The sequence below is a fragment of the Lissotriton helveticus genome, chromosome 5_1 (genome assembly GCF_964261635.1).
Source record: "Lissotriton helveticus chromosome 5_1, aLisHel1.1, whole genome shotgun sequence".
In the NCBI taxonomy this organism is placed as follows: domain Eukaryota; kingdom Metazoa; phylum Chordata; class Amphibia; order Caudata; family Salamandridae; genus Lissotriton; species Lissotriton helveticus.
The window spans coordinates 616,723,270-616,743,252 of record NC_136065.1 but is presented as its reverse complement, the minus strand read 5'-3'; the positions used below and the strand labels follow the sequence as shown (position 1 = coordinate 616,743,252).

General features: G+C 44.8%; 1 protein-coding gene across 2 annotated transcripts in view; it reads left to right on the top strand.

Annotated features, from left to right (window-relative positions):
- The window catches only part of THAP3 (THAP domain containing 3), a 143,797-nt gene that overhangs the window by 111,361 nt on the left and 12,453 nt on the right, over positions 1-19,983 (top strand). For both annotated transcript variants that reach the window (XM_078642978.1, XM_078642977.1), the window contains exon 4: positions 10,554-10,625. In XM_078642978.1, coding sequence (XP_078499104.1) covers positions 10,554-10,625 — 72 coding nt within the window. The remainder of the gene's footprint in view (positions 1-10,553; positions 10,626-19,983) is intronic.

Sequence of the window (19,983 nt, the reverse complement as noted above, 5' to 3'; positions counted from 1 at the left end):
AGTAGGAACTGGGGATCCTCCCCCAGTGACAGCTCCTCTCTCACTTCCCAGTATCTCCTCAAGTCCTCTTTTAGGTGCCTCTTCTCCGGCCATCCGTGGATGACATATCCTTTGACCGCCTCTAAATCCTCGTCTTGTCTGTAGGCCTCTGCCCATTCCTGCGCACTGATCACTTGCTCCAGGTCCTGCACGGTCGCTACCATGTAGCCTTCCCATCCCGGCTTTTTCTGTTCCTCCGCTCCTTCCTTGGCTGCCGCCCGACTCAGGTAGTCTGCTACTTTGTACTGGGGCCCCGGTATGTACTCCACCTCGTACACAAAGTCTTATAGCCTCAGTGTAATCTTTGCTATTCTCGGGGTGGCATGCGCATGTCCACTGGACGTCAGAACCTTAACCAGGGGTTTGTGGTCTGTGCGGACCAAGAACTTAGCTCCCCATAGGTATTGGCGGAAGCGTTCCATCGCCCACACCACGGCTAGCATCTCTTTTTCGATGACGCTAAACTTCTCTTCGTTTGGGGCCAGGGATCTGGATGCGAAGCTGACTGTTGTTAGCTCTCCCTTGTCAGTTATTTGCATTAGCACTGCTCCTAGGCCCCTATCGCTGGCATCGGTGGTAAGTATGGAATCTGCAGCCGGGTCAAATCCTTCAAGTGGAATGGCTTCGCCCATTTCTCGCTTTAAGGTGTCGAACTCCTCCTGCTCCTCTTTGGTCCATTTGAACCCGTTCCTCTCCTTCAGCAACTGGCGTAGGCAGTGCGTCTTGGTGGCAAAGTTGGGGATGAATTTAATATAGAACTCGGCCATTCCCAGGAATGACCGGACATCTTCCTTTTTTTATGGGGCAGGTGCATTCTGGATCGCCTCCATGTTGGCTCTCTTCGGCTTGATCCCCTTCTCGCTGACTTCATGACCCAGGTAGGTGACTGAGGGGACCCCAAATTTACATTTTTTCCATTCCGCGGTGAGTCCGTTTTCTTGTAACATGCGTAGCACCGTGTGTAGTTTCTCGTTATGCTCTTGTTGGGATTTCCCCATTACGAGGATATCATCTTGGAAAAACTGAACTCCATCCACCTTTTGGAAGAGTCTGTGCATCAGTTTCTGAAACACCGCGGCCGCAGAGGCCAGTCCAAACGGCATTCTCACGAACTTGTAACACCCAAAAGGTGTTATGAAGGATGTTAGATGGTCGCTGGATGGATGAAGTTTCACCTGGTGGTAAGCCGATGACAGGTCTATTGTCGAGAACCACTTTACTCCTTTTGTCAAGGACAGCATCTCATTGATACGTGGGAGTGGGAATTTGTCTACTAAAATGTTTTTGTTAAGCTCCCTGAGGTCTACACATAACCTCACTTTCCCATTTGGTTTTTGGGCTACCACTAAAGGCGATAGCCATTCCGCACTCTCTATGGCTTGTATCACCCCGCTTTTCTCCAATCTGTCAAGTTCCTCTTGCACTGCCTCTCTGCAGCGTAAAGGTATGTTTCGGACTTTGTCGATGACAGGCTTCGCTCCTTCCTTTAACCTTATTACGTGCTTAAACTTGGTCAGTTCTCCTATCTGCCCACTGAAGACTTTTGAAAATTCTCGGTGCCACGCCTCCCCTTCCTGTCCTCTTTCCATGTTCATCAGCAGCACCTTTTCGATGCCTCCTGGATTCAACTGGATTCCCAAGGCGCCTTGATCCTTCCAGCTGAGTACCGATGGTCCTTTTTCTGCTACATACAGTTTGCAGTTAGCTTGTCTTCCCTTGAATTCGAACAGCAATGGGCAATAGCCCAGCATGGGTATCCTCTGTCCCGTGTAGGTGACTGGTCTCACGTCCATGGGACGTAGTTTCTCCTTGACTTCCGACCTGAACTTATCTTCCCACACCTGTCTTTGAACAATCGTGATGGGGGCTCATGAGTCTGCTATTATTTCAATCGCTACTCCTCCCATGTGCATGTTGAGTCTCGGTTTGTCCGTTTCTTTGCATCCCACTTCCAAGACTTGGACATCGATGTAGAGGAGTTCCTCCAGCTCACCTTCCTCTTCTTGCGTTTCTTCTTCTTCCTGGCCTCCTTGGTCTATGTATCTGACTGCGGCTCCCTTGGACTTTCTTCGACACACTTTCTCGTAATGTCCGAATACACCGCAGAACGCGCACTTCGCCCTGAACGCTGGGCATATTTTGTCGTTGCCCAAGTGCGATCCGCTTCCACATCTGTAGCAGCTAGGTCTTCCTCCTCTGCTTGTCTTCGGGTTTGCTCCCCCAGTTTGTTGGCTTCTCCTGGAGTCTGGCCCCTTTGGTGGTTCTCGTTGCCACGATTTGTCCCCTTTGTTGTGCATCATGACCTTGCAGACTGTTTGCGTGCTTCCGCTGTCTTTTCTGGCTGCCTGTGCACATCGTTTTGACATCTCCGCCTTCTTCACCAAGGCCCATACCTCCTTTAGGGGAGCGTCCCCGTTTACCCACAGTTTTTCTTGAACATGTGTGTTCGTCGTATGCATTATGATTTGATCCCTTACCAACTCGTCGTGGAGGGTCCCGAATTTGCAAGTGAGAGCTAATTTCTGCAACGCCGCTATGTATTCATCCACTGTCTCTCCATTTCCTTGTTTTCTCTGGAAGAAGTTGTGTCTGTCAATGGCCACGCAAACCACTGGCCTGTAGTGTGCGTCCAGGTCCTCTATGACATGTCTGAATACATCCGTATCGGTTGCGTCCCTTGGCCCTTTGACTATGGTGTCAAATACTCTCAGACCCTCCGGGCCCAAATTGTGTAAAAGTATCTTTCTTCTTCTCGGGCTCGTGTACGCAGCCTCACTTTCGTCTTCTAAAGCTTCCAAATAATTCAGGAAGTATTGCTTCCAATCCTCCCAAGGCATCGTGGGATCTCCCCTCTTTGGAAGGAAAGGTACCATGTGGGTTAGGGAAGTGGATGGTGTCGCCATCCTGCTGTTGCCCCTCGGGACTGCCTGGGCGGGAATTGCGTGGTTGGGCGGGCTGCCTGGCGCTTGTCTTGTATCTCCGTTCTCTTCGTCGTTCTCTCTACTGCCTGTGCCCTCTGCAGTCCCCTGTGACGCTGAATTCTCTTGTGGCCTACCTCTGGTTGCAATGCTTGGCCCTGCAACTTGCCCCCTCTGCTCCGCCAGCTTGCCGTGGCTGTGGGGTAGGTATGCCTGGTCCGTGCTTTCTTCCCTTGGCCGCGTCTAGTGATCGACTGCCCGTGTCGACACTGTGCCTCACGTTGTGGGCCCCTTCCCCGCGCTCACCCGCTGCTTGTACCTGGGTAAGCAGTGTCCAGGCTCTCGCTGACGCCTTGAGGATTAGGTTGTGCGTCTCGTAAATAGCGTGGTGTCGCAGGTACTGAGCTTGCGTTGGGCCAATTCGCCCCCTCTCGCGTAGTGTCGCAGGTACTGAGCTTGCGTTGGGCCGATTCGCCGCCTCTCGCCCTCTGCCGCGCTCCGAGAATGGCGCCTGATGATCTGTGCTGGGCGGTCCGATGGGTTCGTTTTCGGGTTTTTTTTCGATGTATTTATTGGTTTTTTTTTTTCGTGCCGCTGTTGTTAATGCAGGCTCAAGTCCCGCCTTGTCGCCATTGTAAAACTGGGCTCAACCCCCCCAATAATGCTCGGAGTCAGGTCTCGTTCTAAGTATTTATTCCCGGAGCGCCGGGGCTTGCGTGCACACACGAAGGCTTCGGGCACCACACAAAATGGCCGCCTTCCGGTTCCGGTGGGGGACTTCCGGATCCGGCGCCTGCCAGCAACAACTAGAGCGTCGCCACAGGCATGTATTACCTTTAGCCCCGCCCCCAGCCCTGCCCACTCGCCACATTTAAAAGAGTACTTGCACTATCTTGTACCCATTTAAAGCACTTCTGGCTCCGTGACTTATCTGATTCATTCTCCCCCTACTGATTACCCTTGGAAGCCGAATACACCTCTGCTTCTCTCCCCCCCCCCCCACCCCCTCCCCACACACACACCTCCTTACAACTTATTTAGAAGATATATGTATCACATTTTCAGGAAAAAAGTCAAGAATACTGTGAACTAATGCCATCAAACACCCCTCCTCCCCTAAAAGACATCCTGAGCCCCTTCAGTACATAAATGGCATCACGACCTGCTCAGGCGCACTGCCTGGACTGAAAGGAGGCGCGCGCCAGGACTGACGCGGCCATTAGCAGGGAGGGGCCACTACAGCTGTTCGTAGCGACGACCTGTTGACTGGGCGCCGATTGATCAGCACAGGGATATAATTGAAAATCAGGACAGCTTGGTTTGTGCACAATGCTAATTATTCACATAGCAAACTGCATATTGAATGCACATGGGAACTGCGCTGTTTGCTGTGCTATTTTTTATTTTGTATTTTTCTGTGCTTGTTGCTTTCTAACTGCATTAATAAAAAAAGGTTCATCAGAGGCAAGTGATTTTCTATTTGCAGGACGCATGGCTGAATTCAAGACAATAAGCAGTATCTGAGCGAGCAGGAAGGCGCGTCAATCGTTTATGCGGCCCGGGAGAATGCCGGACCTACATTTCAGTATCTGGTGCCATCTAGTGGTGTGTGCCATGTTAACTGCAACACATAAACCGTGGAGGCTCAAATGACCCTCCCCTTCTGACACACCATGAAAATAAATAATCGTGTAGCAACTGAATCTGGAGGCTACTTCAAAACATGTCAGAGAAGTTCTGGGATGTTTCTCTAAAGGGCACAAATCGTGGTGTGCACTGTTGAATGCAGGAGATCACCTGAGAAGTGTAGTCTAAGGAACATGAAAGTTGTAGTAAATACTCTCCTGGGAATTGGCCGTGAGACGGCCCACACAGCAAACATATGTACTATTTTGTGACCGGTTTAGTGGTTTAAATATTTATTTGCCTGCACTACTATGAAAACGACGTTCAGGAGATGTTGCCTGAGCCTCCATGACCATGGTCTTTTATCTTGGAGTGCATTAACATTCCCAACTCCGATGCTCAACCTACCGAGATCCCCTCAGTGAGAGGAAATGGCGAGTTTGAGAGTATGAGGCTGTGAAGGAGTTAAGTATGAAATGCCTTCCACCCCGGGTGCATGTGTCTCCAAGCAACTTCCAGAGTCAGAGATGTAAGTCCTTAATCTTTCTTGAAAGTGCATTAGTGCCAATATAGAGTTAGGTAGAGTATAGAGTCTGTCCAGGTCTGGATTCCCAACTTTGAGATCTTGGCAGGTCAGCAGTTCCTCGTCCCTTCTAAAGAGAAAATGTAGGGTACCAATTTAGCTAGGAACATCTTCTGAATGTGTGTCGAACTGTATATCCAAGCTAGAGTTATTATCCAATTTCCAAGTTTGGAATATCATGAAAGGAAATCTGATATTTTTCCACAGGCAAGGAAAAGTGTTGTTTAAAATCCAGCCTACAGTGAAGTTGCCTCTGTTCCTTGGCCGCTCATCTAGTAAGACAGACGATCCAGCCTTTTGAGATTTAATGATCACGATAAAAAAGTGCCAAAAAGCTAGATTGTTTAACCATAAAAAATATTCTGAGCCATTAAAACACATCATGCTTGCAGGCCTTTCATTTTCTCTAATCTTATCTTCAAAGTGTGAGAGTCATTGTACATCACTGATGCAGGCGGCCACAATGGGTTTTGAAACTGGATTTTCGCCTGCTCTGCTCCCTTGTCTTTAAGTCTCAGCCACTGTAATAAGGCCATTAATAATGCATTACATTTGGCAAGCTACGCCCTGCATCCAAATCCAGGACTAAAAATTCCACTGAATCCTGTATGGTCCTCAAAAGTCTAAGAAGTGAAAAGCAGAAATCATAATGCAAGGCAGTTCTCCAAACATCTGCCTCCCATACCCCAACCGGCAGGTCTTATTATAACCGAAGTGCTAATCTTCTGAATCATTCAATTCTGATACAATACTGATTAACACCAACATTTTATTGTTCACACTTGTTATTAACATATAATTGGAATCGGAATTTCTTCAAAACACCCTTTAACACCATAGCCACAGCTTGAAATTGATTTTTCTTTATCTTTTACTCTCATCTTTAAAAAAGAAATAGTTTCTTAAGTTTTTGGAGTAATAAAACCCAAATGGGAGACACTAAAGAAGGTGGAAAAAGAAAGAACTCTGTGGAATCTTAATAATGTAGATGTATATCAAATACAAATGTAGATGTATCATGCATGCACCCTTCCCACTTATCATAATCAGTCACTTGTTCAAGATGATCCACCCACCCCAACCTTCCCCATCACTTATACATTTGGATATATTCACTTGGAGTTAGTATAAAACCTCATTCCCTTCAGGATCTAGAGACTTTTAAGGTCTTTCCAAATTGCGTCATGGGAACTGAGCTTTGATATTTTCTGTGCAAATCCATAGAGAAATCAAATTAGAGCACATTATTATAGATGCACGTAAATACATAAATATCAGTAAATGTTCATTTTGTATTTATAGACAGTTTCTGGCCTTGTATTTTTATCATCTGCCCATGACACAAACCAATGCCGGACCTGAGGGGAGGTGTTTGTAAGAATATACATTTATTCACGTCCCCAGTGCCCCAAATATCTACACAGCTGTGAAGTGTACAAAATACTTTTTATTTAGAGACACTCCTAAATAAACCATAAAAATGATTGAAATGTACTCGGATCTAAGTCGATGATCCTGAGTGTGGCTGAGTTGAGATTGGGGAGAGGGCGGGAAAGGATTGCCTCGCAGATGCATATTTTCTCTATAAAACACACTCTGAATGTAAAGAGCTTAAGGATCTGACAGTAGCCCTCCATGGTTCTCCACCATCAGGATGTGGGAAAAAATGCTGAGTTAGGATGCGATCCTGCCTGGCCAATTTTTAATTCATAAACCGGTATAGGTGATGTGCTGCGCTAAACCACAGGCTGTAATAGCCTTTCTGCTGCTGTATTCTTTGCCCACAAACTTTCATTGCAAGTATGGGCATCAACATTCTCCCACTTGCCATTGGGGCACAGTGCTGCCTTCTCCAGTTCAGGAGATCGCTCCTCCGTTTAGGAGATCCCTACTTAGACAGAGCTCTCAGATTTGCCAAGTCTATGAACAAGAAGCTCATCCTTTCCATGTTTCTGCATTCTTGGACTTGTAGCCTTGATTCTATGATGGGATAAAGTTGACTCAAGTCCCCCAGAGTGCCAAGCCAGAACCTTGACTTCATGAGCTACTCACGAAGGGATGTGTCAACCTTTAGACTTTCTTGGGACTCATCGGCGCTCCAGGCTCTTCCATGTGGGCCTCATGGCCTAGTTGTCCTCATTCAGCCAATTAGAACAAGTGAGCAGAAAAGGGAGAGGAGAATGCTTGGATCACTTAGCTGTAAGCTTCATTACTCTGAGTCATAGTCTTTCTCATACCAGTGCTCGCAGCATGAGCTTCACAGTCTCATTGGGGCCCAGAATTAATCTATATAAGAAAATATTGTTTTCTGCATTGGCGATCAGAAATCTAATCAGCGATTTGGTCCCCACCCTACTGAATCGCAGCAAGGGACATGTGCATATCCCACGATTAGGGAGGATAGGAATCAAATGCTGGAATAGGTGCACCTACAAAACCAGAGTCATTCCACATAACCTCCCACCATCCCGCTCCGGGATCTAATTCGGGTACGACCCCAAACATAGCTAGATGAGTGGATACATTCACTATAGGAGTCGGCTATGGACAGGGTAAATTCCTCACAAAGGAGGAGATGATGGAGGAATTTTGGCTGCCCGTCTCACAGTTTCTCATTTATGATCAAGGAATAATAAATGAAGTTTGGGGAAACGTAGTTGATGAACTTCAAACGCACAAAGCCTTACAACTTCTATTTACTATGGGGAGTGGCAGTAGACTAGTATTTTGGTTTTATAGGTCCTTGATCCATGTGCTTTGAGGTGACATGGAACCCACCGGGGCCAAGTGGGAGGTTTGCGTAAACTGGGATCTGACGGACAGAGTGGGAGAGGGCTAAAACATACACTCAAAAAGTTCCTCACAATGCTAGTCTTACATATACGCAGTTTAATTACCCACATGTGACATATTTAACACCTAAAATGTGTCAATGTTGTAACCTAAATTATACTGATTTCATACTCATGGTATGGGATTGTGTGTTAATCACTGAGTTTTGAAGGAGTGTCATAGAGGCACTAACTGAGACACTTGGGAGAGAGATCCACTGTGTGACTGAGGTACGCTTGTTAGGGATCACACCTCAGCCAAAAGCAAAGAGAGCAAGTAACAGCTTCATAGACTCGGCCTTCACCCTAGCTAAAAGGTGCATCGCCATGCTCTGAAAGACGGATCAGGCACTGACTGATGACTGGAAAAGAGATGTTCATAAATGGGCTCACACGGAACACTTATGGGCTTATTTACAAGCCCCTTGCATCGCTGGTGCGTCACTTTTAACATGGGAAATAACCCCCTTCGTTTTAAAACGAGGAAAGTAAGGGGTGCAGGAAATACCCGATCACAGAGGTCTGAGGGAAGATATTAACAGCTTTTGGGCACCCAGTTTCGAAACAGAACTTGCTCTATCCCAATTAGTGAAAACTAAACTGAGATTTTAAGAGCAGAAGGCATGTGAGCGGATTACACAGAGAGGGCCCAGGTAAATGCACAATGGATTGTAAGAGACTAAATACTGGTTACTGTTTTGTTATTTGTTGTTTTATTGTTAACTCGGTTTGAAAAGTTTAGAACAGACATGTAAACTTTGAATGGGGTTTTGACCACGATGCCTCATCAGATAGCATATTGAATTGCATGATAAGGACACAGTACTCTGAGGGAATATACATGTAGTTAGATTACTGACCGGGTGACCCACAGCTTGTAAAGGAGATGGCTGATATCAAATTAGATGTGAATTGTGATGTATATATGTTTATAATGCACTGCTTGTACGAAATAATCGGCATGAAAACGCAATAAACAGATGCTAAAAATAAAATATGAAACTCTTTTATTCCCTCCTCATATTGCTATTACCTCCCTTCCTGTGTGTGGCTCTATTTTTAGGGACTAGTTGCTTCAGTGGCCTGTGTGTCTTGTGCAGGCTGTGACCTTTCTGGGACTATTGCCCCTTGGCGGCCGCACTCTCTGGGATTGTGAGGCCTTGAGCGAGTTATATCCTGAACACCTTCTCTAGGTACCTGGGCTTCATATGTCTTAGATGGACTGTACCTTTGGTCAGATGGCGTTCCTTTGGCTGCCACTGTTATTGATGGGCTAGGGGTCATTAGTTGAACTGAGATTTCCATCTGCTAGTTGTTACTTTACATGTTTTTTCCTGGTCAGTGTCCTTTTCATGGGTATTCCTGGCTGCAACACTGGGTGGGCGACGTTTCCCACAATGTGTTTTTGAAGGACATTGTTTCTGGACACTGGTGATTTATTGGAGGGGGGTACACTGCCTGCATATCAGCACAAGTTCTCCCAAGTGCCTCCTGGTTGGTGCAATCCATAGTAATTGAAGCACTCACAAGGTAGAAAGAGTTCTTTATTAGTGTTACCATAGCCATTGCTGGCATCCCAGGACATGTGCTTCCTGCGCATTGCCGTTCATCAGTAGAGTGTCCCCTCTGTAATTGTTGGCCTCGCCGTAGAGCTCTTTGGCTGGCGATTCATGGGCTGCACCTCCATGCCTGGACTGGTACTTTACATGAGAAACAGCAGCATTGTAAAGACCCCCAATCCTCAGATGCTCATCACAGACTCTGCTAACACTGATGGTGACCATGGTCTGCTTGTGAGGACTTCAAACTCCGATGAACTGAAACAAACAGATTGCACTTAAGAAGGCCACTCCTGATATGCCTTCCCTGTAATTGTTAGGCTACTCCTGGAGCTGTTTTGTCTGACGGGTCTTGGGGCGCTGTGCTTTCCTTTGCATGAGAAACTAGAAGCAGCTTTCGAAGCATCCCAAAACTCAGATGCCTAGCACTGGCTGTGCTAACTTATCTGGTGAACACTTTTTACTTGTGAGTATTGTTGAGTTACAGCATCCAGGGTACCCTTGGGAGAACTGGTGTAGATATGCCGGCATTGAACTCCTCAAATCAGTAACTGTTTCTGTATAATATGTGTATGTGGACCATCCGATTTGGAAGGTAAGCATCTTTTGGGATCGATTGTTTGACAGAAACTGTACCTGGTAGGGCTGTACCCCAGGCTTAGCTTTGGCCATTTAGCAAGGTGTCTGGGTGGGCTCATCCTGGGGTAGGTGCTGGACTTTGACTAGTGATATCCATTGGAAAATGCTGTCTCTGGCCATTTGTATCCTTACAACTACATTGTCGCAGAACTGTGGAATTCTTCGTTGCCTTGAAAAGCTATGTCTCAGAATTTAGAAAGATAGTTGCAGATTTGCCGTGCAAACACATCAGTCTTTTATTTTCCATTTACAGTTTTACAATGCTATGTCTGATATAATGCTATCCACGCCAAATAAAAATAAATAACTATGATTCCCACAAATACGATTTTGTAGTTTTACATTTTTTTTCTTTTAGGAAGAACAGAGTATCACCGAAACTAAATGTTGGAAGAAAAGACTACTGGAAACAGCACAAGCCACAGAAATGGTGAGAACGCAGTTTTATTTGAGAAAAATTTAACTAAGGGGTGCTGTTTTGTTGCACTTTCACTACAAATTTCTCTATCAAGTGACACCGGATACTCATTCAGAAATATGCGTAGGAAAAGCCTACATACTTGCACTTACTAGCAGTCTTCCTTAATGAATCTTAGGGTACTCTAACATCTAGTGGCATGAATGGACTGTGTTTGTGTTTAGTAGAGCTTTGGGTGCCCTGCACTATGGACACAGGCATCCAGGGTTTGGTGATGTCCAGGCTCAACCCCTCCACACATGCATGGGCACCCTTTGAGTCGTTTTCGTTTTCTTCTCATCAGTGTGGGTTGGAACCCCTTTCTCAAAGAACAAACTCTTTATTTTTTCAGATCCATTTTTGTTCTTTTCTTCAATTTTGTTTACCTCTTGTAGCTTCTGCCTTACTACTCTTTTTGAAAGCCATGCACATGCCATGGCTATTTTTTGCACTGACCAGATCCGCGAAATCAGTTAACCGATGTATCTATGTACTCGATGTGAGGTGCCCCTGGAGCGACCTGGTGGGCATTTATAGTGAAGTTAACCCCGTCTCTGGTTTGGCAGTGGCTTCAAGAGGTGATAACGGGTGTGCAACTAGAGTGCCACTGTTCTCACCGAGCACCTACTCTGTCAGTGCGGCAGGAAATCATGCATCTAAGGGCACTCAGCTCCCTTGTGGCGGTCACCCTCACTGGCCCAGTGTGAGCAGTGCTGGTAACCAAAGGAGGATGCTTGAGCAGAGCTGTAAAGTAGTCCAGCAGGCACAGTGACACCAGCACAACTAAAAGATAGCTGTATTTTGCTACCAACGCTAGCAAACTGACTGGGCCATTTCCTTGCTTGCATGAGCACGCATGGCACACTTGCCACACCACTAGGATGGTGAAAGAGTCCAGATACTCCACCATTTCTCTCCTTCAGCCTAGTGTCAGATGACCTGTTTTAGAGGGATCAGGTTGTCAAAGTCCAGATCAAGGGTACCAAATGTGTGAGAGGTAAGTGCCTTTGGTTCGAGTCCCATTCTGCATCGGGGACAGTGCCACAGCTTAGTAAGAAAGATTTTGGGGGGCGGGGGTTGGATCTTAAATTTCCCAAATAAAAAAGCTATGGACTGAAGGGTGCAAGGGTGTGATGACCAAGATTCGGGATGGACTGTTTCTATGAGAACAGGGTAAATACTGATTTGCATAAGATGATCCTCTGTTTAGAGTGGCACAGTGAGCGTAAAGCAATGGGTTGGAATGCTACCCTGAGCAATTGCCATTTGTTTGCAACCATTCATCCTATCACCTTTTGGGTCTCTGATTGCCATTCGTATGCTTATCAACTTGAGACTGGCGCAGCTTGCCAAGCCTATTACTGCCAGCGTTTGTGCATTCCAAAAGGTAGTACATTTGCACCCATGAAAGGAGTACTTCTGTGTGTACAGATTTACAACTTTTTTTGTAAACTACTCACTATACACATTTAGGATCCTGATTCAAAAACTTTACATGTTAAAACCTCTTAGTGAAATGAGAAAAACCGACACAGGTCTTGCAGACCAGACTTAGGGCCCCCAGACCTACCTCTCAAGCCAAGAAGGCGTTTGAGGGTTGTAAATATATTTTTGACTGCACTCACATCTGTTCGTCTCTGCTACAAGAAGCTTCGATTATAGAATTCTCACATTGGTTCATGTGGGCAGGGCTCCATCTTTCTAGTCCTCACCTTTTACAAATGATTTTGTCTGGTGACTGATTGCTCCATGTATTAAGTCCGAGCCTCAAATAGAGAGGACACACTGGTATATTAATAGGGCGAGCAAAGCTATAGATGAGCCATCCATGGCTAATGCTTTGCTCTAAGAGTCCATGCATTGTCATATAAACGTTTGGGATATAAATAGTGCAACAAACATATAAAAATATGATATAATCTCTTCAAAATACCAAAAAAGTGTATTTCTTTAGCATGCCAAAGGCTTTCACCTTAGTACATCAGGTTATATTACTGCTTAGACAGACATTTATTAGAGGTTTTTAGAAGCATTCGTGGCTCGCCCCCACAGCGATAATGCCATTATCAAATTAAGAGGCTAGTCAGTAGTCATGTAAACCGTAAACATGGCCTAATTCTTATTATAAATGGAGCAACATAATCTATTAAATCAAACATAAGAGGTGTTTGTACCTTGCACATCCTGAACTCTAGTACATAAAAGTGTGCTCATGTAGAACGATCCGAGATCTGTTTGCCGGGGACACCTTCAAAACCTTTGCTCAATGCAAGGAGGAGTTCTGACTCCCAGAGGGAGCTAGGCTCCAGTATGCTCACCTTCGACACTGGATGTCCACGCCTGATAGGCAACAAGCCGCCACCCGCCCATTCACCCCCTTTGAGCGTCTGGTACGATCCTTTGATGACTCGAAGGGACTAATCTCTCAGACCTACCAGATTCTGCAATATCCCCCGCTGGTAACCACCCACCCATACCAACACCAATGGCAGTCGGCATCTCCCACTGAAATTACGCCTGCTCAGTGGAGCCATTTAGGCGGGACATACCGAAGGTCTATCGCAGTACATCACAACGAGAATCCGCGTACAAGATCATGACACAGTGGTATTTTACACCCTCTCGATTGCACAGGATGTTCCCCACTGCCTCCCCGCTGTGCTGGAGATGCACGAGTGCCCCGGGGGACTTTATTCACATCTAGTGGGCGTGTCTGCTCCTGACCCTACTCTGGAAGGAGGTTCTTAGTCATATTAAAGAGGTACTTGGCTCCCCCCTGCCTGAATCCACAGCCACAATTCTTCTAGGCCTTAAGCCCGACAACCTGAGAGCGCTCACCCGTAGTGATTGGTACATTGCTCTCCACAAGCTAGAGGCCGCTAAATAACTTATTGCACTATAATGGAAAAGAGCAACCCCCCCTATTGCGCTTGGTTCGTGCACTTAAGGCACGTAATGACTATGGAACTCTTTACAGCGCACCTACAGTCATGTGACACCCGCTTTACCAAAATATGGCAACCATTGGTTAACTATCTCCGTAAAGTAGCGCACGCACGTCTCCTGCCTCCGAAACTCCGGGCTCTAAGCCTCTTTAAAGACGCTGCAACCCCACCTGAACTCGACAGACTGATTGTATAACCACACTGGCCCTACCCCTTTCTTCACATGGTGCATGCTCCAGATGATGACCCGATCAGTGAACACCTTTGCCCCCCTCTGCCCCCCAGCCCGCCACACTCTTTCTCTTCGCCACTGCCTTAACCCCTCACTATTTGTACCTACACGTACAGCGAGTTACCTCCCTCTCTACACTCTGTCCGTCATAGCCCCCTAGTCACAGTTCCCTATCCCCTACTTGACTTTCCTGTCCTCACAACGCTCTCTATTTGTTCGCTTCTCACTGTCCTCCCTTACAGGCTCTTTGACCTCCTTTTTTTTCCTCTCTCTTTTTCTCTCTTCACATCTACTTGTTATGATACTATACATGTTGAATATGGGTCGTGAAATTTCCTCACATTGCAATCCAATGTTATGCCTTTTGCAACACGCAGCCGGCCCGTCAAGGGTTGTAGGCGACATGCTGTGTAAAATTTGCATAGATATGCGTCCCTGAAATAGCACGTGTCTCCCTCAAACAAAGCGGCCGGCCCTAAGTAGGGTTGTGGGCCCTATGCTGTGGATACATATACCCTCTATATGCTTTCCTTATGAAAATAAAACAGATTTACAACAAAAAAGTGTGCTCATATGTGACAATAAAGAAAATGGAGGCTTTGTGAAATAAAATATTGCCCTAGGAACACACAATTTGGACAAGCAAGGAAGCTGGTTTCACATTTTGAAATTCAGCCAGCCGGGGTATCTCTGTCTCTCTCGCTTTTAAATCAGAGGCCACTTTTTTGTCTTTTAATCCTGGCTTGCGATGAGAAAAACCGACACTGAGAAAGCAGACCCAAATCAGGGCCCCCAGCCCGAACTACTAAGCCAATAATGCTTTTTATTAGGGCGTGTCACACCCCAAACACCCACCATCCCCTTAACCCCTTCCATGCTGATGACGGCCCCCGTCCGTCATGCAACATGGTGGGCGTGTGCTGATGACGGTTGGGGGCCGTCATGATCTCGCCCACTCTTTAGAAGTGCCGCACAGGCGCAGAATCGCGGCCGCGCCCAAGGGGTTAAAGCTATGTTCTTGATCAAGTAGGAGTGGGTTTCTGAGTTGTCATTCCACAGTGGCTTTGAGGAAATCTCTCCATCTGGGCACATTATTTCTGAACGAATACACCGGAAGATTGAGCACACATAGCTCTATTACATACCGATTAGATCAGTTTCTGGTCCACCACTAGGTGGCACTTTATGCATAGATTGGTAACTGTGATTGTCCAACACTAATAGTAACGTACCAAGTAAAAGTAGTTTGTCCTAGCCCCCTATCCCTAATAACTGGAGTATGTAGGTAATTTGTTCACATCCATATACAATCATTTTGTGATCTACCTAGGGAAGATATAAATGTCTATGTATAAAGTATTTCACTATACAGATTGCTGTTTCAAGGTTTGCGGAGGCTAGACGCAGAAGATGTTTGCATAATTGATTAATTCCTTAAGTAAAATATTTGCCTTTGATCACACAATTTGGACAGGTAGGGAGCTGGTATTGATTATAGATTGAAAGGAACCCACTTGGGTTTCACAGGATTAGCGAGTGCTCCTTTATCGTCCCCTCCAGCGCGCTTACACTCTCTTCACCTCACATCCCCATGGTGTTGACTTGCAGGCATCAGCATAATCACTGAATCACCAGAGCAAACCAGTCTCCCTAATATTGGCAGATACGGCACAAAGTAGGCCCAAACATTGACAATGCAATAATTTGGCGTTTGCATAGTGAAAAAAGCTGTTTAGAACTTTGGATAAAGTACGGTTATGCTTACAAATTAAATCAGAAAAACCACTGAAAGTCACAGGTTATGGTCAGCTCTGTAAACCCTAACTCGTAAAAACAGTCATACAAACCTTAACTCACCCACAAACTACAGTGCTGATGACCTAACTGTTGATGTGACAGTTGCAATTACAAATGTCCTAAATTATTTTATAGGTGAGATTACGTATCACGTTACCCGTAAAACTATCTTTTCAGAGTTATGAATGGTGGACCTAATTTTAGGTGAATTTGTGTTTTAAAAAAATTTCAATTGTGTACATACCTGTACTATAGCTGTGTTTTTTCTAAAGTGCATTTCAGAGGTTCTTTTAAAATGTACATTAAGGGATTATAACCAATCCTAAATGGAACCTCACTTTTACAGAAGTTTTTCTCAGCGAATTTCTGAGTTTCTTGAGGCTATGCTAGATCCAACTTCTATGGAACTATTCCCTTCTGCATTGTGCAGCCAGGCTGCTGCTCACTGTGTGTTGTGTTACAGCAAACAAATGATGGACGGAATGCTGACAATGCAAACATTCTCCCCCAGTCAAAAGATCTGGGTTAAATCCATCGTTCTTTTACCCACTACGCCACCCCAGTTTTGGCCCAGCCATATGCAAATCAGCCTGGAACCAATGGGAAACGCGGCTTTTTTGACACTGCTACCCCCACCCACCAAATTTTGCTTACCTTGATGGATGCACATGAAACTCAACATATCAAAAGTAAGCTAAACATAGTGTCTGTCAAGTGTTGTGCAGATCCGTAAAACTGTGCTAAAGTTATTAGCATACACCGCCCCACCTTGTGTCGTAATTGCATTAATCCTGAGATTCTATCACTGGCCTTTATTGGCTAACAGCATTGTCTAATTTCATACATATCCATCAAACAGCACTAAAGGTTTTAGCACAGGAAGGCATTCTTACTTACCTCCCCAATTTAACTTTTCCTCTCCTTTATAGATCTGCATTGAACTTACCATTTCCACAGAAAACTGAACACAATAATTGTCTGCATAGTTTCATGTGATTTGCCGAATTATGTCACAGTTATTAGCAAATGGACAGTTCTTTGTCCCTCTGCCCCCTTTCAACTATGCCCCTACCCCTTGAAAGCTCTGCTCACAACTAAAATTACCAACAACAAGCTAAATGTGCATTTCTCAAACTACTGAACTGATTTACACCAAACCAAGTAAAGGCACTTGCTTGAGTAAAGTTGTAGTTTCATGCAAAGTTTGGTGTAAATTCTATCAGTGTTTTTATGTTTTAATTGCCGTTGATGGAGAACATATTGTGGACAGTTCCAAAATGTACAGTGGGCTTTGGCCCCACTCGTTGCTTACCATTATTTCTCTTCTTCCCAATCCTTGCCTGCTAATTGATTCCTTTCCTTCTTGTGTTTGTCCCTCACCTGGAACATGATTTCTTTACAATCCATTTGATTCAATGCTATATGTCCTTCCCCTGCTCTTTTTCTTTCAGCACACCATAGGAGTGCATGTGATGGTTTGCTCTCTGCCTCGTGTGCTACTTCTATACCAGATACCCGGCACTCTGTGTGGTGTTGCCACGTTGACAGAAACTGACACCACATGAATAGATAACTACTCTTGCAACATCTGTAGAGGAGATGTTGAAAATGTTTCTAAGATTTCCAGAAGAGAGTGACAAAGAAGACAACAAGATAACATAGATGCACCCCATGCCTATCAGTCAATACAACTTTTTTACAACCATAAAAGTATACAATTAGCAGCATATTATTCAATTAAAAAGCATAAACAAGTCAGTGTCATAAAAAATGTGGCACATCTTCTTCATGCCTAAATAACACATTTCCTTTAAATTAGAAGCAACGCATCCTAAAATTGTTAAAATCAAGTACTTCATTCATTTACATCAAGTCCTTCCTGTATATCGCCTACAGTACTGTTATCCTTTAATTGCCCAATCTCATATTATCATGAGGGAACACTTACAATATTTACTCTGTACATTTGAGAAACACTTTAACTTTATTCATAAATTTCCCCATGGCACAGGCTATATATATCTAAATTCATCATTCCCACTAAGAGGTTAACAGCTTGTGTCCTATTCTTAATCCCATATTTTTTAAAAATCGGGCTTAGAAACTCCCTTCATATATCTCAAAATTTCATACAATCTAATAAAATATGTAAAATATCACAGGGGGTACCTAAAGTGCAAGTGCATTTACCATTGTTGTCTATCATTACATTTTTAACCCCATTATTCGCATAGCAGTGGTTTATCCCAATTCGCACTTTTAACACTTCACGCCTTAAACGGTAGCTGGGTAATCTGCCTATATAAGGATAATGTAGATCGATACTGAGGTTTTTCGCAAGAGGTACTCCTGGTCTTATATATGAGACATTTCAAATCCCAATGACCTATGTTCTTCTTATCTATTATTAAATGGAGTGACTGAGGGCATAGCCTTCATCCAAGCACTCTATACGCTTCGCTTATTGAGGCTCTTGTCTCTTTTACCCAGGACAGCTCACTGGTGGCAATTTCACCTTTACACCACTGAGAGATTTTTTGGTCCTCACCTGACCCTCAGTGCTGCCAGAAACGTATTAGGGCCATGCAGGCTGTTATGGCCCAAGAGGTGATTCCCAACTCTAGTCTTGCTGCTTGTACCATAGATGATCTTGGCAACGAGAACAGGTTTTTTTAGGATATTTCCCTCCTCTTTATCCCAGCAGTTTTTGCCACTTAAATAAAGTACCTCTGCCCCATACAGGAATTGTGGGGGGACCATAGCTAGGTAGGCCTTCAGGGCTCGAAAATTCCACTCGACCGCTCGCATAGTCGAGCTAAATTTAACAAGGTCGAGCAGTTTTTAGGTCAAACTCGTCCTTTCTGGTGAGTAGGAAAACAAACCAACTTTTGTCCTCTGTCTGTGAAAACAGAACAAATGTGACAAGATAACAAGATTTAAAGGCATTTTTATTGCTCACAAAGTTAATGAGCAATAAAGATGCCTTTAAATCTTGTTATCTTGTCACATTTGCTCCGCTTTCAGAGGTCAAGTAGGTTGCAGTTAGGTCGAAGACATTTTTTAAGGTACTAGTCCTGCAGGACTCGTTCCATTTTTTGGATTTTTCAAGCCCTGGCCTTTATAACCGGCCAATCCGACATTTCTCCATATACGCTGTTAAATCTTTTTAGTCCCTTTACAGAAGCCGATGACCTCATTTTTAAAGCTTCCAGGTGGGTATACCATTTCAGGTTACTCGCCAACCACATTCCCAGGTATCTATATTCTGTTACCTTCTCGAGCAGTTCTATGCCAAGATACCAGGAGAACTTTATTTTGATCCTACCGAAGCATAGGGATTTGGTCTTCTCCAAGTTCACTACTAATTTTTTATTTGAACAGTATTCTTTAAACATGTTTAGTTTTCTTTGAAGACATATGTCCGTCTGGTCCATAATTACTAGATTATCTGCGTATAATAAGCAGGATATATGGTTTCCTCCTAGTTTCTTGCTAGCCCCTCTAACCTTTCCTAATGCCTATCATGAACAAGAGTGTACTTAGACTATACAAACTTTTTCCTTCGGTTCATACCTCAGAAAGCAAGAGATTCACTGGTTGCATTTCATCTAGGGCTTCAACACCTGGTAAGCATTCGTATCGTTGCTGACCCAAAAGAGGAAATATAGACACAAATAACTATGGCATAGTGGGCATCAACATTAAGAAAACTTCTTGAAAGAGGGAAAATAAATCTGCACGCCATGTTGGCTCTGGGGAATTGATCAGAACCTTTTCTGTTAATAGTGGTTCACGTGGAGGTGGTTTTCGTCTACATCACTTTGCAAGAAACTCTGAAAAGGTGGACTGGATAAGCCACAGAGTTCTGGGTATGTCCCATGGCAAGCTGAATGGCAAGCCTTGCTGATAATGTGACCCTGTCAGGAAGGAATGCCCCATTGAGGAGAAGCGGTGCTCCGCCTGTGGAAAAACAACTACATGTGTGTGTCTGCTTCTCTACCAAAGACATCTTGCATCAAAGGTCCAATGCAAGAAAGATTGCATTAAGAAGTCCTAGTGGAAGAGGGTGCACACTCTAGTACCTCTGAAGAGCATCCTGTAGAAGAAATCGCATCATCCCTCAAATTGGAGGACCAGCAGGGCCCACCCAAAAGTACCAAGAGGCCATACAAGGTTTGGATATAACTCCAGTATGAGCAAAGTTCAACATTATAGAATTCGAACAATACTGCCAACTGTAAGCCTACCCGTCGCTTTCCCCAAACATACCCACATACAGGTCTTTGAATATCTTGAATCTAACCTTCCCAGGGGTATTTCAAATCCAACATCAAGCTTATGCGGGTCTCCGATATAC